General features: G+C 40.8%; 2 protein-coding genes across 4 annotated transcripts; one reads left to right on the top strand and one right to left on the bottom strand.

Moving 5' to 3' along the window:
• Positions 1 to 1,898: 1,898 nt before the first annotated feature.
• Positions 1,899 to 3,602, bottom strand: LOC124884373 (lysophosphatidic acid receptor 6-like). The gene has a single exon (XM_047392271.1). It carries the CDS (start codon positions 3,517 to 3,519, stop codon positions 2,668 to 2,670), a length of 852 nt encoding a protein of 283 aa, XP_047248227.1. The 5' UTR covers positions 3,520 to 3,602; the 3' UTR covers positions 1,899 to 2,667.
• A 7,550-nt stretch (positions 3,603 to 11,152) lies between these two features.
• On the top strand, positions 11,153 to 26,503 carry LOC124884386 (thymus-specific serine protease). Of its 3 annotated transcripts, none has more exons than XM_047392289.1 (13): positions 11,153 to 11,278; positions 11,835 to 12,010; positions 15,431 to 15,530; positions 17,546 to 17,675; positions 19,613 to 19,736; positions 22,054 to 22,131; positions 22,320 to 22,367; positions 22,469 to 22,588; positions 23,585 to 23,749; positions 23,955 to 24,096; positions 24,184 to 24,363; positions 24,550 to 24,691; positions 26,011 to 26,503. In XM_047392289.1, exons 1-13 carry the CDS (start codon positions 11,218 to 11,220, stop codon positions 26,015 to 26,017), a joined length of 1,473 nt encoding a protein of 490 aa, XP_047248245.1. In that variant the 5' UTR covers positions 11,153 to 11,217; the 3' UTR covers positions 26,018 to 26,503. The 3 variants fall into 3 exon arrangements, with proteins under 3 accessions (XP_047248245.1, XP_047248243.1, XP_047248246.1); XM_047392287.1 differs by having other exon boundaries at positions 24,550 to 24,695; XM_047392290.1 differs by lacking the exons at positions 11,153 to 11,278; positions 11,835 to 12,010; positions 15,431 to 15,530 and adding an exon at positions 16,311 to 16,457 and having other exon boundaries at positions 24,550 to 24,695.
• The last annotated feature ends 890 nt before the right edge of the window (positions 26,504 to 27,393 follow it).

Raw genomic sequence — 27,393 nt, 5'->3', positions numbered from 1 at the left:
AAACCCAAAATGTCTATCTCACAAAATTAGCATATTTCATCCGACCAATAAAAGAAAAGTGTTTTTAATACAAGAAAGGTCAACCTTCAAATAATCATGTACAGTTATGCACTCAATACTTGGTCGGGAATCCTTTGGCAGAAATGACTGCTTCAATGCGGCGTGGCATGGAGGCAATCAGCCTGTGGCACTGCTGAGGTCTTATGGAGGCCCAGGATGCTTCGATAGCGGCCTTTAGCTCATCCAGAGTGTTGGGTCTTGAGTCTCTCAACGTTCTCTTCACAATATCCTACAGATTCTCTATGGGGTTCAGGTCAGGAGAGTTGGCAGGCCAATTGAGCACAGTGATACCATGGTCAGTAAACCATTTACCAGTGGTTTTGGCACTGTGAGCAGGTGCCAGGTGGTGCTGAAAAATGAAATCTTCATCTCCATAAAGCTTTTCAGCAGATGGAAGCATGAAGTGCTCCAAAATCTCCTGATAGCTAGCTGCATTGACCCTGCCCTTGATAAAACACAGTGGACCAACACCAGCAGCTGACACGGCACCCCAGACCATCACTGACTGTGGGTACTTGACACTGGACTTCTGGCATTTTGGCATTTCCTTCTCCCCAGTCTTCCTCCAGACTCTGGCACCTTGATTTCCGAATGACATGCAGAATTTGCTTTCATCCGAAAAAAGTACTTTGGACCACTGAGCAACAGTCCAGTGCTGCTTCTCTGTAGCCCAGGTCAGGCGCTTCTGCTGCTGTTTCTGGTTCAAAAGTGGCTTGACCTGGGGAATGCTGGCACCTGTAGCCCATTTCCTGCACACGCCTGTGCACTGGTGGCTCTGGATGTTTCTACTCCAGACTCAGTCCACTGCTTCCGCAGGTCCCCCAAGGTCTGGAATTGGCCCTTCTCCACAATCTTCCTCAGGGTCCGGTCACCTCTTCTCATTGTGCAGCGTTTTCTGCCACACTTTTTCCTTCCCACAGACTTCCCACTGAGGTGCCTTGATACAGCACTCTGGGAACAGCCTATTCGTTCAGAAATGTCTTTCTGTGTCTTACCCTCTTGCTTGAGGGTGTCAATAGTGGCCTTCTGGACAGCAGTCAGGTCGGCAGTCTTACCCATGATTGGGGTTTTGAGTGATGAACCAGGCTGGGAGTTTTAAAGGCCTCAGGAATCTTTTGCAGGTGTTTAGAGTTAACTCGTTGATTCAGATGATTAGGTTCATAGCTCATTTAGAGACCCTTTTAATGATATGCTAATTTTGTGAGATAGGAATTTTGGGTTTTCATGAGCTGTATGCCAAAATCATCCGTATTAAGACAATAAAAGACCTGAATCTAAAATATATGACTGTTAAATTTTCATCATTACATTATGGAAAATAATAAACTTTATCACAATATGCTAATATTTTGAGAAGGATCTGTATATCCATTAACTTGCCTACATGACATCAGCACCACCTCTTCCCTAGGGAGATACACATGGCCCCACCTGGAAATAAGATGTGTTCAGACTCATGTTACCCACACATGACTTTTCAATCTTATACAGGGTAAAAGTTTATTTACTGATTTTAGCTTGAAGTCATAATTAGCTTTACACCCCTTTCATCAGACACATTTGCTTTGCAACAAGTGCAGTTATTATTTTTGTGCTTCCTGCCACAGTGTTGAAGCCAACAAGTGGATTGAGCTGAATGAACAGCTACATTTGCACTGTAATCAAGTGATTCATTCTGCTAAGCATGGAGCCATTTGTTTTGGATCATTTAAAATCTGAAGTAATCTACCCTTACAGTCTTCTTTGGGCTTATACTGCTAAACCTCCATGTGGTGGGGGTCTGGGACTTGAGCCGTTGGTTCATCTATTGGAAAGTCCCCTGAAAAGACAGCACTCTCAATCATACAAATTATTTATTACAGACACCAACAACAGAGCTGAACATTGCCACATTAAGCAACAGAAAAGACACAACTGCACAGGGGTTGTGGTCTAATCAAATAAACAATAAGACAATAGAAATGAATAATGTCAGAGTTAGGTCCACTGCTCAGAATCAGAATCAGAATCAGAATCAGAAAAGCTTTATTGCCAAGTACGTTTTTGGACATGCAAGGAATTTGTTTTGTCGTAGTCGGCGCAATACAGTATCACTGGGTCTTTGTTAAAAGACACAAATGAGGCTAAAAGATATATAAATGACATTACACTGATCATTCTAATGTTATGGGTCTAAACCTAATTAAAGAATCAAGATACATTTAGTTTGGAATTCAAACGTTTCAGCAAGTACAACGAGATTATTAATTTCACCTCGTTTTCTGTATTTTGTATCATTTCATACCATATTAGTCTCTGTTACTGTCATATTTCGTGAAGCAAGAGCAGTTTACAGTAGCGATTTTTCTGTTTGCTTTTGTCTCAGACTGCTTTTTGTAGTAATGCTACAGTACGGTGGCTTAAAGGGTCTTTCTTCTCGTCTGCTGCAATAACCCCAGAAACATTACTTAACAGAACAGCTATGTTTGACTCCTGCTGATGAAGAAAATTAAAACAGGTCGAGAAAAAGAAAGAAAAGACAGTCCAAACAAAATTGGCACCAAATACCACATACAAACAAATATATAAAAAAGCAGAATCAAAACTAAAACAAGTAAAAGATTAACCTCAGCCAGTTTGACTTGTCATCTGTTCTCTTCTTGCATCATCTTCCTCTCTTTTCTTCCAGAAGGCATCAAGGGAAAAGTAATAACACAGTGGATCCAAGCAGCAGTTCACAGTAGCGAGACATATCACGGGTGTAAAATCAGACCCAGTAACCTGTGTTAACGGGATGACTGACACAGGCAGGAAGCATATAACAAACATGACCAAGTTCATGGCAAAAATCACCATCACATTCATCTTGCTGTTAACCTTTGCAGACTCACTGAGGTGATGCCGCAGGGTCCAAAATACCTTGGCAGTGCATCCAAAGTTGACTGCTAACATGATGAGCACTAATGTGAACTGAATGTAGCTAACCGGTGATATTCTTGGATCACCAGAGTAAACAGATTCAAAACAAATTGTCTCATTCGTTGTATTCAAACGTTTTGAAAAACTGATACCCTCTGGGATATTCAGCAGCACCACGAAGAGCCAAACGAGAACAGAGCCTCTCACAGCATTTGATGGGGTTCGTATGTGCCGTGATCTGAGTGGATAAACCACAGCCAGCAGCCGGTCCACGCTGATGAAAGTGATGAAGATGGAGCTGGAGCGGATGTTGTTACGAAACAGCATTGAGATGGAAACACAGGTCAATTTATTCAACGGCCAGGTGCCTGTAGCGTAAAAGTAAACCCTTAGAGGCAAGGTGACAACAAGCATCAGGTCTGAGATCGCCAGGTTGATCATGAAGACTACATTGGGTGTCCTGATACCATGGCAGGAAAGCAGAATCCACAGTGACACAGCATTGAGGGGCAGACCCAAAACCAAAATGCAGCCAAAAACCACAGCATAAAACACCTTCATGATATTTCTGTTTAAGAAAAAATACTACATCCGTATGTTGCAAATGGAGCCCTTAACGGAGCCGTTCCTCTCAGCTTTCTATCTGTGAGAAGTGAGTTCAGGGTAGAAAGTGACAGGAAATTGATGTGCCTTGACATGGGTTGTGGTCTTGTGACGTGCCCTAATAAACCTGTAGAGCTTTTCATGTGTAGTACAGATAGAGTAATACAGTAAAGTGCTACATCTCAAAGATGTGCACTGCTCAAAAAAATTAAAGGAAGCATTTGAAAAACTGATCTGATTTTGAACAAAAATAAAATCATGCTGGATGTCTATTTGATGAAAAGGAAAATGCACAAAAGAGCAGATACTGGTAACATACTAACAGTAGTGACACTGACCTTGAACACGTAAAACTACTGAAAAGCAGTCAAAAGAATTTTGGGAAAAAATTTCTGTGACCTCCACCTGCAAAACCATTCCTGTTTTTAGGGGTTGTCTCATTGTTGCCCTTTTAGTGCAACCTGTTGTTGATTTCATTGACACCAAAACAGCCGACACTGATTAAAAACCCTAACCCTCTACTACTTAACTGACCAGAAGTTTACCTGACCTGGTATTATACTCTGATTAAAAAGTTTTCCTTTTATTATTTTAGCTGTGTATTGTTTAAAGTCCCTACACATGTAGCTGTCATACTTACTCTCACACCGGAAGCTGTTTGAAGAAGCAAAAACTGATCTTGTCAGCAAAGAACATTTTGTAAGTTTGTTTTTTCTTGTTGCACAGAAAATAATTCTAGCTTGCCTCAAAATATTTACCCCGCGAAACTATATACCTTCACTGCTGAAGTATAACGTTTTTTAAGAAAATCATGCAGCTAAATGTTGCCAATTCCTTTTAATTTTGTTTATTTCAGTACCTGGTGCTGATAAGTGCACTAATATAACCTTTACTATCACGCAACTTGATTGTCTTGTTGATGGTGTGGCAGTTTCAACACATGTCCAGGAAGGGCGGTTTATTCATAAAAAAAAAAAACTTTCCCGTTGTGTCAGAAAACCTTTCATAATACATTAGAAACCCTCACACATATCCCCCTCTCACTGGTGTGCATCTGTCTTGCATTTCAAGTGCGTAACAAGATACACTGCCTTAAGTGACTAACCCTCTAGCATCCTAAACGTTTGACAGAATAAAGAATTGAATCAACAGGGAGGCCAGACCACAAATTTTAATGACATGACAAAAACATTCTGGACATAAACATTTCACCTGTACATGCTTGTCCATAAAAATAAACTACAGAGAAATAAATATTTTTAATGAAATATTTATAAATGCCTGCGATGGACTGGCGATCTGTCCAGGGTGTACCCTGCCTCTCGCCCATAGACTGCTGGAGATAGGCACCAGCTCCCCCGCGACCCACTATGGAATAAGCGGTAGAAAATCACTGACTGACTGACTATTTATAAATGCAGTTAAAACCCAAACTTTGCCAACACTGTATAAGAAGACACATAACCATCTTTCTTACTAGCTCCCCAGTGCTCCTAACTCCTTACTAGCTCCTAAACATTTTGGTCCGTTCCTCCTGACAGAAGAGGTGCAACTGAGTCAGGTTTGTAGGCCGGCTTGCTTACTCACAACCTTTGGGAATTCCATATAATGTTATTTCCTCTTGATGCCAACTATTTTGTAAAGTGCACCAGTCCCTCTTGTTGCAAAACACCCCCACAACATGATGTGGACTCCCCTGTACTTCACAGTTGGGATGGCATTCTTGTAAGCTTCTACCTTAATCCCCCAAATGTAGCAATGGTCAATATAGTCAGACACTTTAATAGTTTAGTTTAATTAGGCCATAGAACATGTGTCCAATAATTAAGGCCTGGGTGCATATGCACACTATAATCTTGAGTTTTATGTTGCTTTTAGGATAATATATTTTTTTAATGGCATTCCAGCCCTTCATAGTACAGGAATTGTTTTCTCATCAGTACTCTTTTACAAGCTTCAGCCAGCATCTTTGTAGGGTCTTTTGCTTTTCTTTCGGGGTTGATATAAACATTTGGTACCAAAATATGTTAATCTCTGGGACACTAAATCTATCCTTCCAAAACGCTAAAATGACTAGATAGTCCCATGGTGTTCATACTTGAATATAAGTTTTCATCAGTTTAAACAATTATATTTGAAAGATATTGTCTGAAATGATAAACGTGGTACCTTCAGGCATCTGGAAATTTTTACCCGAGGATGAACCAAATTTGTGGGGGTCCACATTTCTCTTCAGATTTCCTGGGAGCAGCTCTGGCCATTGTATTGCCCTGGGTGAGATTAAGGTTTCTCACTTGAAATAAGGACACAGTCCAATAATTGAATCTGCTAACTTTTGTTGCCTGATTGAAGCATCAAGAAATCTGTAAAAGCCCTAGCTTATATGTTTTTGATAGAACATGAACAGCGAGCTCTTTGGTAAGTTGTAGGTTTCATAGAATAGTGGTGGGAAATTTCATAACAGCCTCCTTCCTGAAAAAACTCGTTTGACCTTTGTGTGCACTCTGTTGAAGCCAGATGAAACCAGTCAGTTAAATAGGCTAGGTTTATGTTTTATAAAGCAATCAAGGCTCCTGTTGACCTAATTTTCTGCGTCTACACTTACTCAAAAGTGACGATTTTGTCTTTGGACCTGATGATTTAAGTCTTTTAGTACTCTAAATTAATTAAAATAAAAATTAAATAAAAAATTGGATATTCTGGGCGAGTATAGGTCTTTAACTCACTTATTGTTCCATGTAATCTTGGAAAATAGAAGCATTTCTTTGCAGATTTCCTATGAAAAATAGATTGTACTCTTGTAGTTTCTCATAATCAGGATTCCCCACTGACTGATCCAAAACTATGCAGTGAGAGCTGTGACAGAAGGTATTTCTTCAAATTAACCTTCTCCCCCAGTAAAAATCTAAGTAAGACTAACAGTAATATTCTTATGAAAAAAAGCTCCCCATTAATGTCTCTGAAATAACTCAGTTCTATTTAAAGACACAATAGTACTTTGCTCTCAGAAAGTACAGTTTCTGTGACTTTTTTAGTCTCAGAAACTGGGGGGATAAAGAGGTGAAGCTTTCAGGCCTCTTTTTTTGGCTACTGCTTTGGGCTCTTTTATGATCTGTTGGTTTGGTGTTAAGATTTTCTTGTTGTCTTGTTTTAGTTCCTGTTGTTTCACTGTTCCTTTGTTCATTTTCACTTTCTAGTCTCCCCAGTAGGACCAGGTCCTGCTGTCTGATTTTCAAATCTAAACACAATGGTGTAAATGGGACGATGAGGAGACACTAGAGGTGGACACCAAAATTAGTTTATAAAATTCTGAGAGGTAATACAACAAATATCTTATTGTACACAAAAACAACAATTAAACTGTAGAAAAAAGTAAACACAATTATTTCAAATCAATATAAAGTCAAACCAAAGTGCAATTCCTGAAATTCAGAATAAATAACTACTAAAGTGAGCTAAAAGCGAGACCAAAAAGCGATTTAATTTAAAAACATTAGTGGTCTCTAGTCCCTTTAGCTCTGCAGGAAGGTTGGTCCACAGGCGAGGGCTTTAAGAAATTGTTGCCTCACTGTGGATTTGTGTTCTTACATTAGATAAGAGGCCTGTTTTCAAAACCAAACCTCTCTTACATTGTTTTATCCTTTAAGAGACATCTGTCTAAGTTCTGAAACAAACATTGCGGTTAAATGAAAATTATTTCAATTTAAATCAGTCAAAAGTAAAAATAATTGTAACCTTAACTGTAAAAAGTGTATAAAATGGCTGCAGGTAGTCAGGAAACGCATTATTGTAAAGCTGTGTTTCATCAGCAAAGCTATGAAAATTAAAGCAATGTCTTTTGGTGATTTTTCCCAGTGGTAGCATGTATAAATGGAAAAGTGTGGAACCTAAAATTGAGCCTTGTGGAACTCTGTATCTCAGAGTTTTACCTGTTTAGAAAACAAATTGCTTTCAAGTAAGATTCAAACCACTTAAGAACAGTTTTGGAGATAGCATTGTAAGTCTGTTAAGTAAATTTCTGTTATTGAATGCATCAGTGGCTGCATTTAGATCAAATACTACCAGTACTGAACTTAGTACTGCCCCTCCTTGAACCGCCACCTTAACGTGGTGGAGGGGTTTGATTGCTCGAATGATCCTAGAGGCTATGTTGTCTGGGGCTTAAATGCCCCTGGTAGGGTCTCCCGTGGCTCTAGGTGACAGGTCAGACAAAGAGCGGTTCAAGAACCCCTCATGACAACTACGAAATTGAGGCACATGACGTCGCCCGGTACGGCGGAGCCGGGGTCCCACCCTGGAGCCAGGCCTGGGGTCGGGACTCGTCAGAGAGCGCCTGGTGGCTGGGTGTCTCCTCGCGGGACCCGGCCAGGCCAAGCCCGAACGAGAGACGTGAGACCATCCCCCAGTGGGCCCACCACCTGCAGATGTATCCGTGAGGGACCGGTGCAAAGAGGATCGGGCGGCGGACGAAGGTGGAGACCTTGGCGGCCCGATCCCCGGATGCTTAGGCTGGCTCTAGGGACGTGGAATGTCACCTCGCTGGGGGGAAGGAGCCTGAGCTTGTGCGGGAGGTCGAGAAATATTGACTAGAAATAGTCGGGCTCGCCTCCACGCACAGCGTGGGCTCTGGAACCCATCTCCTCGAGAGGGGCTGGACTCTCTTCTACTCTGGAATGGCCCATGGGGAGAGGCGGCGGGCTGGGGTGGGTTTGCTTGTCGCCCCCCAGCTCAGCCGTCTAGTGTTGGGGTTTACCCCAATGGATGAGAGGGTCGCATCCCTGCTCCTTTGGGTTGGGGAGAGGTCTCTGACTATCATTTCAGCCTACGGGCTGAGTGGTAGTGCGGAGTACCCGGCCTTCTTGGCGTCCCTGTCGGGGGTGCTGGATAGTGCCCCTCCCGGGGACTCCATTATTCTGCTGGGGGACTTCAACGCACACGTGGGAAACGACAGTGACACCTGGAGAGGCGTTATCGGGAGAAATGGCCTCCCCGATCTGAATCCGAGCGGTGTTTTGTTATTGGACTTCTGTGCTAATCAAAGATTGTCCATAATGAACACCATGTTCAAACATAAGGGTGTCCATCAGTGCACTTGGCACCAGGACACCCTAGGCAGGAGGTCAATGATCGACTTTGTTGTCATATCATCAGACCTTCAGCCGCATGTTTTGGACACTCGGGTGAAGAGAGGGGCTGAGCTGTCCACTGATCACCACCTGGTGGTGAGTTGGATCCGCTGGGGGAGGAGAAAGCCGGACAGACTTGGCAGGCCCAAGCGCATAGTGAGGGTCTGCTGGGAACGTCTGGCGGACCCTTTGGCCAGGGATGTATTCAACTCTCACCTCCGGGAGAGCTTTGACCAGATTCCGAGGGATGTTGGAGACATAGAGTCCGAGTGGACCATGTTCTCCGCATCTATTGTTGATAAGGACTGCGGTGCCTGTCGCGGCGGCAATCCTCGAACCCGGTGGTGGACACCGGCAGTAAGGGACGCTGTCAAGCTGAAGAAGGAGTCCTATCGGCTGTGGTTGGCTTGTGGGACTCCTGAGGCAGCTGACGGGTACTGTGGGGCCAAGCGTGCCACGGCCCGGGCGGTGGCAGAGGCAAAAACTCAGACCTGGGAGGAGTTCGGTGAGACCATGGAGAAGGACTACCGGTTGGCCCTGAAGCGATTTTGGCAAACCGTCCGGCGCCTCAGGAGGGGGAAGCAGTGCTTCGCCAACACTGTTTACAGTGGGGGTGGGGAGGTGCTGACCTCGACTGGGGACATTATCGGGCGGTGGAAGGAGTACTTCAAAGATCTCCTCAATCCTGCCATCATGCATTCCCTGGTGGAAACAGAGGCTGGGGACTCGGGTTGGACTCTTTTATCACCCAGGCTGAAGTCACTGAGGTGGTTAAAAAGCTCCGTGGTGGCAGGGCTTCGAGGTTGGATGAGATCCGCCCTGAGTACCTCAAGTCTTTGGATGTTGTGGGGCTGTCATGGTTGACACGCCTCTTCAACATTGGGTGGCGGACGGGGACAGTGCCTCTGGATTGGCAGACTGGGGTGATGGTCCCCCTACATAAGAAGGATGACCGGAGGGTGTGTTCCAACTACAGGGGGATCACACTCCTCAGCCTCCCTGGTAAGGCCTACGCCAGGGTATTGGAGAGGAGAGTCCGGCCGATAGATGAACCCCGGCTTCAGGAGGAGCAGTGTGGTTTTCGTCCTGGCCATGGAACAATGGACCAGCTCTATACCCTCTACAGGGTACTCGAGGGTTCATGGGTGTTTGCCCAACATGTGTTTTGTGGACCTGGAGAAGGCATTCGACTGTGTCCCTCCTGCTGGCCCCCTCTAGCCAAGACCTACAACGCGCACTGGGGCGGTTCGCAGCCGAGTGTGAAGCAGCAGGGATGAAAATCAGCTCCTCCAAGTCCGTGGCCATGGTTCTCGACCGGAAAAGGGTGGCTTGTCCTGTTCAGGTTGGAGGGGAGTTCCTGCCTCAAGTGGAGGAGTTTAAGTATCTCGGGGTCTTGTTCACGAGTGAGGGAAGAATGGAGCGGGAGATCGACAGACGGATCAGTGCGGCTGCCACAGTAATGGGGACGCTGTGCCGGTCCGTTGTGGTGAAGAGAGAGCTGAGCCGATTTACTGGTCTGTCTACGTTCCTACCCTCACCTATGGCCATGAACTTTGAGTCATGACCGAAAGAACGAGATCCCGGATACAAGCGGCTGAAATGAGCTTCCTCCGTAGGGTGGCCGGGCACTCCCTTAGAGATAGGGTGTGGAGCTCGGCCATCCTGGGGGGGCTCGGAGTAGAGCTGCTGCTCCTCCACATCAAGAGGAGCCAGTTGAGGTGGCTCGGGCATCTATACCGGATGCCTCCTGGACGCCTTCCTCGGGAGGTGTTCCAGGCACGTCCCACCGGGAGGTGGCCCAGGGGACGGCCCAGGACACGCTGGAAGGACTATGTCTCTCGGCTGGCCTGGGAATGCCTTGGGCTCCCCCCGGAGGAGCTGGAGGAGGTGTCTGGGGAGAGGGACGTCTTGCTTCTACAAACTATTGACTCAGGGGGGGCTGAGTCCAAATACATTCAATACTTTTAGGATATTTATTAGTAAAAAGAAATGCAAACCATATATCACTGTCCTTCCACTTCACAAAAGTGAAAAAGATCAAGAGGCAAATAAATACAATGCGGTTTTTATCTCTTCAGGTTTAGCTATTGTTTTTTTTTTCTTTCAAAAAATCTACAGAATCAAGTAAGTCTCTGTGGACTGAGAAAAGCAAGGACCTCTCACTGCTTATCAGCACTGAGGTAGACTGAGATGATGCCTGTACAGACCTGTAACTGAAACCTTCCAAAAAAGCCATTACAAAGCAGAAATATCTAATTACATTACTGTTGATGCTCTCTTAATGCTGAACAGTCTATATATTCTTTCCATTTCAGACACACAGCAAGACAGACAAACATATTACCACACAAACACACACAGGTCAAATGATGTGTTTCCTACAGATCATTGTGCAGCTCCAGCTAAAGTGACTGTGAAGTACAGCCCCTTTCAGACAGTGTATAAGAATCTGTAGAACAGTGAAATCCTCCTGAGTCCTGCATGCAGGGAGTGCAACCAGCTCACTTTGAACTATCTGGATAGGGTAAAGATGCTTTTCTCACCTACCTGCAGTCTCATGCTTCTGCTTCTTCTGAATGTTGTAGATTCTGGTGAGTAAATGTATTCGTAGATTTTATTTAATTATCTGTCATAAAAGAATGAAGTTCTTTCTTTGAGCAGATTCTGGCAGAAGGTTCTGCATGGGTCAGAGGACTTCAGTGCTGAACACCTACTTGAAAGCTTGGGCCCTATTTAGCTCCTTTCAGTCACAGTTATGTTTGCAAACTGTTGGTGTGAAGATGGAAAAGATAATCAGACAGATACCGATGGCAGCCCGAAGTCTCAAGAGAAAATGTATCAGACTGGCCCTGAAATGTATCCTGTACACCAGGCATGCCCAACTCCATTACAGAGAGCATTCTACAAGTTGCAGCATAGTAGCTCTGGAGGACTGGAGTTGGACACCCTTGATGTACACTGTAGCAAGATTGTTTAACTGACATAATCTGAAAACATTTGGTGAGATTAAGGACTCAGTAGTACAAACTATGAAAACAATCAGACCCATTACTTAGCTACACAATTTGGTTAGCTACCACAAAATTCAGGTTTGTAATTTGTTGAATTATTTTCCTTTTCAATTAGTCTTTTCACTTTTATCGGCAGGACGGATTCTGTTGAAGATCAGTCAGCGTTTCCGTGATCTCCAAGCTCAGAAAAACAAAGAGTTTTTCCTGACACTCCTTGCTAGCGGACATCAGCCTCTTAAACACGTGAAGGAGGGCCGTATTTACCAGCCGCTGGACCACTTCAACCGACAAAATGTCAAAACATTTCCTCAGGTAGCCTGAATAAGTATAATAGAAAAGTGTTTTAAGCCTTACATTGCCCCATTTTTTATAAATACAACAAAAATGATGCCATCATACCTGCTTTTTAAACATTGTCTTTTATAACATATAGTGTTCCCCTTTTTCCACTGGCTCCACTCAGTCTGTTTTGCAAGAATTTCCCTTACAGGTTTTTCTGGCCCAGTACCAGCTTTGTTGCGACCTACTCAGTAGCAGGTACAATCAGGGCTGATGAACAGACTGCTGTTCACTGATTGGACATGGGACCAGGACAAATGAGAGGTTATTCGCTGAGGTAGTGCAGGGTAAAGAGGAAGTACAAAAGTACTAAGGATCACAATGGATGTCTGTATGCTGAAAGAAAAGAAAAAGGACAGCATGTCAGCACTCTGAATTACCCACAGGCTGGGTGCTGTATTTATTAACATCCTAACCCTGCTGTTCAGACACAAAATCAATTGTTCAGACACACAAACATTTCCCACAAAATAACACCACCATAAAACAACATGGTTTGAAAATGTATTGACGGCCCTTAAGTAAACCAGCATGTGCAGGAGGAGGAGGCAAGCAGAGAGCACCTGCCTGTAATCAGACTGCCTGCATCGGATCAAATGGGAGGAAGATGCCAGTGAATCCACAGAGCACGAATATCCAATATTCAACCTAAAACTAACTTCACCGTGGTAAAAAGTCTATGGTTTTGCGCTTTAGAGTTCTTGTCCTTGTTATTCCCATGGCTGAGATAAAAACCTTCTCATAAAGCCCAAAATTGTAATTGTTTCAGGCAAACTCTGCAGCATTACAAGTTGATCCTGCTGCATCTCTCCTCTCTGCTTCTCCTGCCACCCCCTCACATCAGAACCCTGAGCCTTATTTTATAAGTTCTGGTTGGGCTGAGGATTATTATTCCAGTGGATCATTTATAGAAATACATAAAAAAACTAAAATGAGACATTCTTGCAAAACAATAATACAAACATTATTTGTATATTGTTTATTAATGTTTTTATTTTCTATTTATTTATGTATTTTAAAAAAATCATTTTTCACGCAGATTACTTTAATATGTCAATGTCACACGGTAATGTTAATAGTGGCACAGCGCAATACACTAAGGGCTGGAGGCGGAGCTTCATGCCACAGCATGAGTCAGTAGAAACACAACTGGTACCATGCCGAATGGAGCGAAACTGAGTGGAGTGGAGCTCTGCGGCCTCAAGGGGCGCCAGTGGAAAAGGGACATATGTACACTAAGATCTGTTCACACCAACATCTGTCTTGGGTGATCTAATTGCATTATGACAGAGCAAAATACAAACATGGACAGGGTCAAAATAGTTTTTTAGATGGTTTTCCTTAGACCACTGTCAGAGTTGGATATTTATATCTGAGACATGTCTCCACTTAAGTTTGATAGTTAGTAGCTATCTGGACATCTCTCGGGTAAAGAAATATGCAATCAGACATGGGCTTGCTGGTAATTAAAATGATTTAACAGGTACTTATGGAAAGTTTGTATTAACTAGTTAGAATTGTCCTCAATTAAGTAACAGTGAGTCACATCGAAGGGTTGCATGGATACATTGAGCGCTGCATGTGTGCTTTTTTTTCTGTAGTGTGACGAAGGTTTTTGAAGCTGAATGTAAACTGTAGACTAATCACTATGGTGACTGAATGGTGACTGTGAAAAAACCTTATGACCCAATATACAGTACAGACCAAAACTTTGGACACACCTTCTCATTCAAAAAGTTTTCTTTATTTTTGTCAGATCCTGGTTATTTTTGCCTGCTACTAACCCTTTTCCACCAGTAGGGGCGTTAGGAGCTGAGTTCTGGGTGGTCAGGTGTATCGCATGAGTGTCATCAGCTGGAGGACTATAAGAAGGAGGCGAGCCAGTACTTCGACGCCTGAGTGTTTTGCCTCCTCGTGGTATTCAGCCTGGCCAATTTCATGATTTTGTGAAGTTTTTGATCTTCTGTGAAGACTCTGTTTATTCCCTTGACTAATGGTCTTATCTGTCTCAGGATACCAAAGCCTAGTAGTGGCATTGACCTGTTTTCTAATCTGAGCTGCTGTTAACCTGCGATTTATGAGGCTGGTGACTCGAATGAACTTATCGTCTGCAGCAGAGGTGACTCTTGGTCTTCCTTTCCTGGAGCGGTCCTCATGTGAGCCAGTTTCTTTATAGCGCTTGGTGGTTTTTTTTCGACTCCACTTGGGAACACTTTCAAAGTTTTCCCAATTGTTCTGACTGACTGACCTTCATTTCTTAAAGTAATGATGGCCATTTGTTTTTCTTTACTTAGCTGCTTTTTTCTTGCCATAATACAAATTCTAACAGTCTATTCAGTAGGACTATCAGCTGTGTACTGTATCCACCTCCTGCACAACACAACTGATGGTCCCAACCCCATTTATAAGGCTTGAAATCCAACTTATTAAACCTGACAGGGCACACCTGTGAAGTGAAAACCATTTCAGGTGACTACCTCTTGAAACTCATCAACAGAATGCCAAGAGTGTGCGGAGCAGTAATCAAAGCAAAAGGTGGCTACTTTGAAGAACCTAGAATATAAGACATATTTTCAGTTGTTTCACACTTTTTTGTTCAGTATATAATTCCACATGTGTTAATTCATAGTCTTGATGCCTTCAGTGTGAAGCTACAATATTCATAGTCATGAAAATAAAGACAACTCTTTGAATGAGTAGGTGTGTCCAAACCTTTGGTCTGTACTGTATGAGCACAATGTTTCACAAAATTTATTCAAGTCTTCCGATAAAGGTGAGTAAAACAACTGACAGCTGTCACTTCACTTCACTTCACTTCACTTCACTTCACTTCACTTCACTTCACTTCACTTCACTTCACTTCACTTCACTTCACTTCACTTCACTGCTGAAGAGCACTTGTAATAAAAATCTTTAGTGTCTGCGCGCTGACTTTTTACTCTGTTATGTAATTAATTTTGTAAACCTAAATACAAAATTTAGAAAATCTGGAATCAATCTCAGATTTGAATAACTCCATACAATGGGACAAAGGTGAATCTGGTGCTGTTGTGTTGATACTACAGTTGATGTGACTGAATATATCTGTGGCGTTACACAGAACTGTTCAAGTCTTGTGTATCCCATAGTTGACAGCCCACCAAACTGAACGTGTGTTTATTGTATTCTTAACTGTAATCAGATTTTACTAACAGATGTAAATGGTTCTGCTTAGTGAGATCTACTATTATCTAAATCAGTCAGGGCACAGGACCTCAGTCACTCAGAATGCTGCATCCAAAATATGCTTGGTGTAGTTTAAAGAAAAGATTACACAAGCTACTGTTTCAAGTATTCTACTGTATTTATTTTTGTGTAAATCTCTGCCTGCCTGTGTGTCTGTCTGGGTCACAGAGATTTATCGTGAATGAGATGTACTGGCAGCGTCCCGATGGACCTGTGTTTCTCTTCGTTGGTGGAGAAGGTCCCATTTATGACTTTGATGTTCTTGCAGGTACTGTAGGCTGCAATGTGATGCAGATGTCTTTATTTGTTTATGCTGCACCCAGTTCTCACTATATAAGTAAATAACTTTATCACTTGGCATCTCGTTTTGACAAATGGACTTTAGTAGATGTCCTATAACAGAAATTGATTCCGAGAAACTGCAGCCAATGACTACTTCCTGTTAGCATCACTAGTTCTTACAGTGGTAATTATGAGAACGGAAATGCTTTTTTACAAAAGATTAGATATGATTAGATGTGCACGATAAGTAATGTTCATCAGTGGGTAAACCTGGACTGTATAAATTGGCATAGGCTCTAGACTAGACATGAACGGGTGTGAGATTGTCACGGTATATTAACCTTAACTGAAAATACCATGGCTTCACTGTATTTAAAATTAAAAACAAAATGCATAACATAATACATTTTGTTCATTTAAAACAAAAATGCAAGAATTATTCAACTGCTGTTAAAGCAGCATGCTACACTTGTAACGTTTATTTATTCGCTGATTTTGATACATGATAGATTTGAGAACATAAAATAAATGCCCACCAAATTTCGGGGTAGTTTTCAAGTAAACATGCTTATTGTGAAGAAAATGAAACCTTTGTGCTTTCATTAAAAAAAACAAGTATAACAAACTGATTATAGCAAGTTAGTCAGGCTATCTGCTTGGGTATCCAGCCTGCAGTCAGCTGCTTAACAGACATCACTCATGTTGCTTAGCGATAGTAGTTTTAAAACTGTTACCTTCACCATGACTATCTTTGTTTTCACAAACACAAATATTTCAAAAACGCAAATGTATGTTTCTTATGTTGGGGACAAAGTAGCAGCTTTCTTCGCTTTGCAATACTCTATGCTTCATAGAGGCAGAAAAAAACCTCTCCAGCATCTTGTCCGACAACTCGCTGAAAGGACTTTAAACGGTAAGAAGAGAATAGTGAAAATTTTTAGCTGTATTGAAAATGTAAATTTTGATATTTTTAAGCAGCCCTGCCTACTCTGCACATAGACCAGGTTTGCTGAAGCCCAACAGAGCAGCACATAAAAACGCAAAAGGCAGTCTTGAATCTCCTCTACGTTCAAAAATGTTGTTAAATCAAAAGTGTAATCTATGTAAATTCACCCTTAAGACCTCCAAATGTAGCTGTTGTACAATATTATTTTGAGATAATAATCTTACAAAAGGACAGGGATAGATCAGTTAATTCTAAAACATAATGATTCAAATGTAACAAAATATAATACTTGCCAAACTATGATTTTTCATTTTAACAAAAAGAAATAGTGATGAAAAATTACTGAATGTCGGTAATTACCACATATTGAAACTCATTTTAGTCTTTCAAATATTCAACTTAATTGATAATTCAAAGGTTAACCTACATAGATCTATGAAAAAGCTTAACAACATTGATGAAAATGTGGTCATAAAAGACTTTAAAACATTAAAGGGATGATGCACAAAGCAGAGCATAAGAAAACAAAGGTAGCGCCTCACTGAAGAACCCTGAAGTTGCTAAAACTCTTTTTAAGTTGCCGGATAAAAGAAGAAAGAAGCACTTTGGATAACTGAGCATATGTTTTTGTTGTGTTTAGGTGGCTGCAGACAAACCTTGTCAGATTTTTACCCTTGTTAGCCTTTCTCTGAGTTATATTTCTAACTACAAGAACTTTACATCAAAGACATTTAGTTAAGTAATAGTCAAACAAATATCACAAACTGGAGCTGAATTAAATATAGACCAAACTACTGTATAATCTGCCATTTTTTTAATTAGCTAGATTCTCTTGACATTATTTTAGGTTTTATTTCCAGATTTATGACCACATCTCATTAAAACCAACAACGTAAAATCCAGTATAAGGGCCAAATCCATATCGTAAGAACAAATTACTTTTTACTAATTTGAACAGTTTTGAAAACTAAGTTCCATTCTATAGTTGTGTTTCTTGTTTAAGTTTATAAACTGGTTGCACACTGAGTCTTTGCAGTATTTCACATGTTTTCCAGGTCATCATGTTGACATGGCCAAAGAGCACAGAGCCCTGCTACTGGCTGTGGAGCACCGTTTCTATGGTGACAGCATCAATCCCGATGGCCTAAAAACAGAGAACCTGGCAGACCTGAGCAGCCAGCAGACGTTAGTGTTGGCTCTTCACCAGTGTGTGTGTGTGTGTGTGTTTGTGTGTGTGTGGATGTGTGTGGGGGTCTGCTTATATGGGTGGAAATTATTTTCTCTTATTTTCTCCTTTTTCTCCATCCAACTGCATATTTATTTTGTTTTTATTTAAATGTTGCCAATAGCTTATAGCATATAAAAAGATTTTTAAGTATGCGTTTGTCATTCTTGTATCAAGAGAACAATGGCCCTGAACTATTGACACCTCAACCTATCCAAGTCTTGGGATGAATTATGGGGATAAAGACATTTAGCTACTCTAATATCTTCAACAAACAGCAGATTTTGCAGGACAGTCATATAAAAATAGGAGCAATGTCCCTGAATCAGGACAGGTTAAACATGTTAATCTGCGTCTCACTGTCTCTCATCTTTTTTCTCATTGTTTTCTATAAAGCGAGGTGTGACAAAGTGTCTGTTTTTCCATATCCTTAATTTAGCTCATTGTTACATTTAGATGTATCTGCCTTTGCTTGTATCTGCAAATGTCTGTATACGGTACCTTACAGATTTTTCACGTTCTTTTCAGTTACACTAAATGCTTTAGATCAACGGTTTGTAGATTAACAGTTTGTTTAAACTAGACACAGATCAAACAAAATGCATCTTATTAAGGGAAACATTTATCTGAACTAACCTGGTCTTATATGAAAAAGGAAATGTCCCCAACCCTATTGTTTGGTTATGCCGTTACTGGCGTCAACAACTGTCATCAAGTATTCTCGATATCTGGCAATGAGTCTTTTATATCATGGAAGAATCTTGGCCCAATCTGCTTTGCAGAATTGTTTGAACTTAACCACATGGAAGGGTTTTCAGAGTATGAAAAACATCCTCCAGGTCCTGAAGCAGCAAAGCAGCCCCACACCATCACACTTCCACCTCCATGTTTGACTGTAGGTATGATGTTCTTTTTCTGAAATGCTGTGTTAGTTTTATGCCTAATGTATTGGAACGCACATCTTAAAAAATACCCACTTTTGTCTCATTTGTACACAGAAGATTTTCCTAAAATTCTTAGGGATCATCAAGGTGATAAACGTTCCTTAGTGGTAAATTGTCTTTCTTATTGTTGAATCATGCAGACTGACCTTAACAGAGGCACGAAAGGCTTACCACACTTTAGATGTTGTTCTGGGTTCTTTTTTGACCTCCTGAATTAGTTATTGATGTCCTCTTAGACCAGTTTTGAAAAGCCAGTCACTCCTGGGAAGGTTTACAACTATTCTGCTTTCTAGATGTTAGGATAATGGCTGTCATGTTTGTTCGCTGGAGTCTCAATGTCCAAGAAATTGCTTAGTAATTCGTTTCTCACTAAAAGATCACGATTAATTTATCTGTTCTTGAATTTCTGTATATTTGGACACTATGTGTTGCTTTTTGGATCTTGGTTTCTAGTAGTAATTAAGCCTGGGTGTGGGTAGTGAAACTGAACTTAGCTTTCCAAAAAATGTGGTCAGTCACAGTTTATTCATAATTTACAAAGGGGTTGATAACTTTTTCACATGTAGGGCAATTTTAGTTTGGATAGCTCTTTTTTCTTCATAAATTAATTATCTTTTAGAAAGAGCATTTTGTGGTCTTGGCGCATGATATAGTGGTAGACCCATATATGGAGACTCAGTCATTGACACAGTTGTCCCAGGTTCAAGACCCAGGTCCTGTGACCTGTGCTGCATGTCTTCCCCCTCTCTCCACCCCACTTCCTGTCTGCTTACCTTCAGACAAAATAGCAAAAAATGAAGGCCACTGGTGCTGCATTTTGTATTCACTCCTGTTATCTTGGTCTGGTAATAAGATTTGTTTGATGATCTTAAACATTTAACTGTGACAAAACAGCAGAAAAAGAACTGGGCCAAATATGTTCACTGTATATTTTATTATCTTTTTTGGTTCAGGCTTGCTGACTTGGCAGTTGTTCATCAGTACATCAGCCAGAGCTTCAATCTGAGCTGCAGGAACACCTGGATCAGCTTCGGTGGCTCATACTCTGGATCTCTATCTGCCTGGTTTAGAGGAAAGGTGCAGCACACGGTTCACAAATGGTTCTCTCAGATCAATCAATGTAGCGGTTTCACAAATGTTATTTCAAAATAACAATCTATAAAAAAAGAGCTACAGATGAATTAATCCTGAACCTTTAGAGAGGTCAAAATATGATATCCTAAGGTCCATCAAAAGAAGAAAAACACCATATTCTTTGCATCGCTAACACCATTTCTGTGCCCAAAATGTGGCTATTTAATTGTAAAGGTCTACAGTCACTATTACATTTTTTTCTTGGCAGTGACAGATTTTTGTTGCAGCTGCAGTTCCTGCAACATGTCATCTGGCAGTGTTGGGCACAAAAAAGTTCAAATGGACACATTTGTGGGGCTCATACTTATGACAACTTTGTACTGAATGATGCTATTTTTTAAGTGGGGAAAGTTGAGAGGACGTGGCTCATCTTGATGTCATTTAACATAGTTTTAAGAGTAACCTCTGGATATTTCATGCAGAAAGAGCTGCAGAGTTGTCTCTCGATACACATGCTCCGTGTCTGTGTGCGCAGTGCGCACAGCTTAGCTGTGTGAGGACCCATGTTGGTTATTTAGGTTGACGCTACCACCTTTGACCTGCTTTCTACGTAAGGTTATTAACTGAAGGCCCTACCTCCACCCCATAAAACTTTTATGTTACAATTAAGATATTTTTCTGCTGCCCAATGTTTTTGCTGTTGTTGTTTATGAATGGGAGATGAAGGAGAAAAGCTGCAGCTTTCTACTCCTCTTTCCGACCATCCTGCAGGTAGCTGAATGGAGCTGCATTTAATCTACATTAATGAAGATTTTGTAAGCTAATGTCCTTAAACAGAATCAGGATCTTTTTTTATATGGGACATCCTGTTAGGTCGACTCCTTTATGACCAAAATTCTACAAAGAAGATCTGAATTTAATTTGACTTTATAGCTGTTGAATTGTCAAAATTATGAGAAAGGAGTGTGCTTTTTAGACTGTTTTTCAGTATTATTGTGGGTTTTCGACAAAGCAAGAGAAAACTCCTGGCAAATTCAGTTTACTTTATGTTGATTAGAGATTTAAAAGTGACCATAGGTACAAACATTGTCTGTTGATGAAACTATTAAAATGTGTGAGCGAGACCAGCTGTTTTGGAGCTGTTGTAAAATACAATTTATGTGTGTAAAGACAGCAGGAGAGGGAAAAAAATTAATTCATTTTAGATAAATTATGAGAAATGAAGATCTTAAATGATCAATATTTAAAAACAAAGAGAAAGTTAGAGTTGAGAACTTGGTTTAAAATATTCAGGTGGTAGATTATGAACATGAATTAATCATCTTAACTTGGCTGAACTGAGTTAAGACCTCTTATTAAGGATGATCTGGCATTACATTGCCAGATCATTCTTGTCATATCTGTCAGCTTGTCATGTTTTCCTCAACATGTATCTGACTTCACATATACGGGATCAATTTTCCATAAACTCACGCCTTGCTTCTGCTTTAAAGTTTTATTGGCAGGCAGTCTGCTTTAGTGCTAGGCTGACGTTAGCATGTTTACTTAAATCATTCAAATAATTCATAAAAATGTTTTGTGGGACTCCAGTTAATCGTGTCTGAGGAGGACTTACAGAAAACTAGTTGTTCTCCAGCATGTTGTTTTGATTTTTTAGCTGCTTATTGCATAAACCCCAGCCACCCCACACAGACAGCTCTCAGGGGATAGAGGACATATGTCACAGATTACAAATAGAAATCTGCAGCAGTCAATACAGTCTCTCATTTACTGCGAATGCCATTGTAAAGAGGGGAAAACTTTGGATGGGGCCAACAGGTATCGAGGTTGAGTTTTGCCAGGGACTACAATAGCAGTCTATTAAAATTCTGACAGCTGTTTTATACAAATATTTAAACGTTTAATTTTAGTTAAAATTTTTGTTAAATGGAAGGGCATACAGTAGTAGATTTAGCAAATGTCTCTCCATTGTTGTTACTGTTAGTTTGTTGCTTGTGTGTTCTCAGCCTAACTTTGAACAAGAGATCTGCTGCTGTTTGAAATCCAATTTTCCCTTATGGTTTTGCACTGAAAAAACAAGAAAAAATATGATTGGACATCTTGTGTTACAGGGGTTATTGGGCAGGAAAAATGTCAAATGACCAAACTCTTGTGAAATTTCTGCTTTTACTTGTTTTAAGTTTGATAATTAAATAGATTTCACACATTTTCTTTCCTATAAATGCTTAATGGGTAAAAACAAAATGGATGAATGCAACAGACGCTATTATTTGAAGTTTAGCTCATAGATTTTCTGTGTCCATTCTCTTTCTGTCTGCAGTTTCCGAGTCTGGTGTATGGAGCTGTGGCTTCCTCTGCTCCAGTGAAGGCGAAGCTGGATTTTTCTGAGTATAACAGTGTACGGGATTTATTATTCACCAAGTCCTTGACCTTAAAAATACATTTGAAGCAATATTTTTGAGAACATAACTTTGGATTCCCTACTTGTTACTGCAGCACAAATGACAGAACCGTCTGTGGAAACAGATTCCAGCCTAAAACTTTGTGTTTCCCCTTTACTCACGTCTGCCATTCCCTCTGTCTCAGGTTGTCGGCTTGAGTCTGATGAACGAGGCCGTAGGTGGCTCAGAGAAGGTGTGAAGGCTGCCACCTGTTTGTCTATCTATCATATGAGAATCATTATCTTCCACTCTGTATATGTTTGGATTATATTCAGCTTCATCCTCTCTCTGCAGTGTCTGGCTAAAGTTCGGGAGGCGTTCGTTCTTGTCGAAGCAGCTCTGATAGATGGAAATTTCACCAAGGTGGCTGAGGACTTTGCCTGCTGTCAGACTCCCAGAAATCCTGATGATCAGGTGATGGCTCCTGTATAGTTGTTAGCTTTGACCATAGGGTGATTTGAAAACGTTTAAGATTGTTAGTTTGTAATTTTATATTTGTGTGTAATTTAATAGTTTGAAGTACTACTAACACTTCAACACTTCAAAATAGGAGAGCAATATTCCACCTTTAACATTTGGTGTTTGAAAGTTTTTTATTCTAGATAATTGTCTAATTCAGCCAAAAGTTGTTCTATCAGGTTAAGCTCAGGACTCCTTAGTCCATTGTAGTCAGGTTGTTCTGTCATGTTGGAATCATGTTTTCAAATTACCTCACCTTATAATGTCCATTGAGGGTGCAGGTCATTTCACCCCATTGCTATTTTGTACAGGTGTAGTTTCAAATACTTGGTAACCAAGATTTTTAGGTTGGAAATGGAGCCATATACCTCAGGATGTTATGAAAATTAATTTATTACGTTTATCACCCACTTTGACAACTGACAATTTAATGTACATATTTAAGATTGATTCATGGTCTACTGTAAGGAAATGTGGTGTTATGACCCTAATAAATGATAAACTGGCAGGAGGTCAGTCTGGTTTAAACAGGGGTCAATCTGTCATATTTCAGAAAAGTTATTTCGTCCATACAGTGTCAACCAAAATAAATGGAAATATAACATAATATCTTCAAAAAACAATTCAACCACTTGATATTTGGGCAGCTTATGACCCCATCATTCATGAAAATACTTAATTGCAAAGAATAATAAACTAAACGTAACCTGTTTGTTGACAGCTTTTAACAGAAGTAGGAAGAGATGAAATGGAAATGTGTGGTTTCCAAATAGGGGAACAAATCAAGAAAAGGGGAAACTGAGCCAGAGTGTTTTAGCTCAAGTGTCATTGATTTAACCTGATATATTTTAGTTGTCTCATTCCTCGCCTTGTTTTACAATCTTCTAATTCGGACAAAGACTGCAGATAAATGCCCCTACATAACACTTTGACCACACTTCCTTACTTCAGAGCGAGCTGATGCAAAACCTGGCAGACATCATAATGGGAACCGTGCAGTACAATGAAGAGGGAGTGCTCATGTCTATAAAGGAGCTCTGTGGAGTTATGACCGATGAAAGCGAGGAGAAGGAGGCAGAGATGGAGGCCTACAACCACCTTGTGAAACTCTCACAGGTACAGAACAGTCTTTTTTAATGTTTAGTGTTTAGAAATGACCACCAGATGTCAGCACAGAGCCATTTCAGTGAATATCCCACTTATGCCATTCAAGGCCCTGAAGTAAAAATAAAAAGGTGGTGCCACATAGGAATTCTTTTGAATTATAATAAAATACACATGTAGCTCTCAGGTCAAATGTTTTATGTGTAAATGTGTACAGATGTACCGCTCCACCTCTCAGGAACAGTGTTTGGACATATCCCATGAGAAAACAGTGAAGGATCTAATGGACACGTCTCTCAAGACACGTAGAAGAGCAGAGAGACAGTGGACTTACCAGACCTGCACTGAGTTTGGCTTCTGTACAAGATACTCACTCAAATAACTACACATATAGTAAAGTATCATTCTTCCTGTATCTTGAAGCTTCTTTTCCTCTGTCCTTGTAGATCAAACCTGTGAGGACACAGCCTGTCCATTCTCTGGGATGTTAACCCTACAGGCTCAGACTAAGCTCTGTGCCAGGGTGTTTGGGATTTCCCAGCATTCTTTGCCTGCACGCATCGCCTTCACAAATAGTTACTACGGAGGGGACAACCCGCACACACACAGGGTCCTCTATGTTAATGGTAAGATTCACTTCATTGGAGATAAAACAACAAAGCAAATGTTGAAACCTCCATACCACAGTGAGCAGAAGCAGTCTCATTTTCTGGACAGTTAGCTGCTGCAAGAAAGCTGTCTGTTGTGACAAGATTAGATAAGAAAACAGTGTAGCGGGGCCATTAAATACATCTATATCATCTTCACCGCAGGTGGAGTGGACCCATGGAAGGAGCTGTCAGTGGTTCAGGACAGCAGTGAAGAGGCTCAGACAGTTTTCATTAAGGACACTGCACACTGTGCCGACATGTCCAGAGAAAGACTAACAGACCACCACTCACTCAGGAAGGCGAGGCAGGTACGGTCGGTCTGCTGACTCGATTACTGACATTCTGCACAAAGGCTATACTCAGTATAATGTGGCAAAATTATTCACACCCTTCAAATTTTTCTACATTTTGTCATGTTACAACCACAAACTTCAATGTGTTTTATTGGCATTTTATGGCTAGAACAATATAAAGTAGTGCGTAACTACATTATGTTGGTCGTACATGTGAAAACATACATGGTTTTTGCAGTTTTTTTTAGAAGTAAAAATCTGAAAATACACAGTGCATTGAAACTGAACTACCTCTTCTCCAATTACCTCTTAATAAAATCCATAATTTAAGTGTAACGCATGAAACAAAATCACCTATTTTTGCTGTCCAAATTGGCAGATTCATGTAAACCACAGATAATGTGATGTCAATAACCATTATCTTTGTATTGCCCTTTTTCAAAAGTCAAATCTTAACATGTGTGTTAGAAAACAATGCCAATCAATTTGGAACTGAACAAATGTAATCATATCAGAAAAATCACATTTCCCAAATTCATAAGATCGGGAATTTTACATTAAGATGGAAAATAAAATACAACCCGTATCTAAAACACCTGACAAACCTTGAAACTTTGCATACATTTATACATTAAAGTCCTTTACAGGATTCTTCAAAACATAGGCCTGACAAATGAGAAGCTCTTTTCTAAAGATAATGTTGCATTCACTCTACGTTAAAACCAGCTTCTAAAACAAATTATCAGTGATATTTTTGCTGATTTGTAATTTTTAGATGTTTAGGTTTCACCTGCTGATACTGATTTTAACCAACAGACTTTGTGCTGTGAGCGTCATGAATTGTTTATATAAGGAGCAGAGGCAACATGACAAAGGTCACCGAAAAACAGGATTTTACTGTTATTTCAGCAAAAATACAAAACAATTATGGAGTTGACATTTTAAACTTTAAACAATATAGTGTCTCATATTAATGACTAACATGGTTAGTCAGCATTGCTAACTGTAAGCATGAGTTTCTTTGTGTATTCCTTGTCGAGTGTGACAGATACCAAAAAAAGCTAACTTCATGTCTTTTTTCAGTAACAACTTCCAAACCAGAGAGTGTCTTTGCTAATAAACCCATTGGCAGTCAGGCTTGGTGCATTCGGATTTCTGAGTCTTTGGTCTGGTCATGTAGAAAATTGGTAGATTCCTGTTGTAGGCAATTTTCTAAATGCATTTTTAATCAGCACCTTTAATTTAATGTTGGACCCTAAAAACAAATGAAGACGCAATTTAATATTAGGAAATTTTAAGAACACTGTTCTCCTGTTTTTCTTTCTCTCAGGAAATAGAGAACCACGTTGCCCGCTGGCTGAGGACAGCAGCTCAGGAGAAGATGAACAACAGAGAGTTACTGTGATCAGATCACATTACAGCCAGATTATCTCTTATCATTGTTCCTAGAAACAGATAAAGAACTGTTAAAAATTTGGGCTGACTGCTCTGCTGTGCCCTACTTCAGTCCTGTCCTCCTCATCTTCCATTTCCTCCTGTTGTCCCCATATTTTCCTATTGTATCCATAACATTCTCAGCTCTGCAGTTAACCTGGAGCTTGTGTTAGTTGGATGCTGCTGGTAGCCTTTTGCGCTTTTAAAAATTCATCTTGTGTGGTGTTTAATTTTTACAATTTTGACTTGCTGTTGTTACATTATCGTAACACTAGGGTGTGATGTTACAACTTTGTAAGGAAACTTGCTTCTCAATAACACCCGATATTAAAGTTTGGAGCCGTTAATCTGCAGTTTCTGATTAAATGCAGTAAACTTGTCAAGATGGACCATTTGGCTCAGATTTATTTCTGTTTCAAGAAAAACAAAACAAAAAAAAAAGCATAGTGCTCTGTCTGACTCTATCTGAGGAGGTGATGCAGTTGTGCTGTTGTGTTTTTAACATCAAGAGAAATCATGAAGATACAGGGTGTGTTTGGGGAGAAAAGGTGAGGAGAGAACCAGTTGTCCCAAGGCCATCTGTTTCAGTGTGTGTGTGTGTGTGTGTGTGTGAACCTCTCAGCAGGGGGTCAAAAGTGGGAGGTCATGACCCTGCTCACCCCCATGGGAGTGGAGCTCATCAATCAACTAGAGGTTGGACAGAACAGCAGGGGGGCACACACAGGCACGCAGGCATTATAACACACTGATACTGTAACACACACACTCAGAAACAGTTACACATTAAACACATTAAACAGCAAATTTAAATGAATAAAAAGATTAATTTGTCTTGACTGGAGCAAAAACGTATTTTATGGAAAACAAGCTTCAAACATACAATAAAATTTCCATCAGCTTACGAAGGCCTCAGGGGTGTTTGCTGCTGGGGATCTGTGTTGATATTATCTGCTTTCTCATCCACAAATGTTATCACACCCCTGCATAGATATTATCAGGGGGCAGGTCATGAGAAGGAAGGAGTTTTATACATTCCTCTCTTTTGGATCTCGTTCAAACAATCTTTGCCCCCTCAATATTGAAAATTAACACAAATTAACACACACACACACAAACCCACTTCCACAAACTCCACAAGTCACTATCAGGATTATCAGCCAGCACTTGCAGAGCGACAGGGCATGCTTTTTCTCTCCCCACAACCACTCCTCCTCCTCCTCTCTCTCTGCAGCCTGTCCTGTTGATCAATGAGGAAGTTCTTGGACCTCAACTATTAATC

This window comes from Girardinichthys multiradiatus, chromosome 18 (genome assembly GCF_021462225.1).
Source record: "Girardinichthys multiradiatus isolate DD_20200921_A chromosome 18, DD_fGirMul_XY1, whole genome shotgun sequence".
Taxonomy (NCBI): domain Eukaryota; kingdom Metazoa; phylum Chordata; class Actinopteri; order Cyprinodontiformes; family Goodeidae; genus Girardinichthys; species Girardinichthys multiradiatus.
This window is presented reverse-complemented; position numbering and strand designations above follow the sequence as displayed.

Coding starts and splice junctions, on each gene's coding strand:
- LOC124884373 (XM_047392271.1), bottom strand. CDS start 3,519: ATGAAGGTGTTTTATGCTGTGGTTTTTGGCTGCATTTTGGTTTTGGGT.
- LOC124884386 (XM_047392287.1), top strand. CDS start 11,218: ATGCTTTTCTCACCTACCTGCAGTCTCATGCTTCTGCTTCTTCTGAAT. Junction 11,279..11,834: donor TCTGAATGTTGTAGATTCTG/GTGAGTAAATGT, acceptor TTTTATCGGCAG/GACGGATTCTGTTGAAGATC. Junction 15,531..17,545: donor TGACTTTGATGTTCTTGCAG/GTACTGTAGGCT, acceptor CATGTTTTCCAG/GTCATCATGTTGACATGGCC.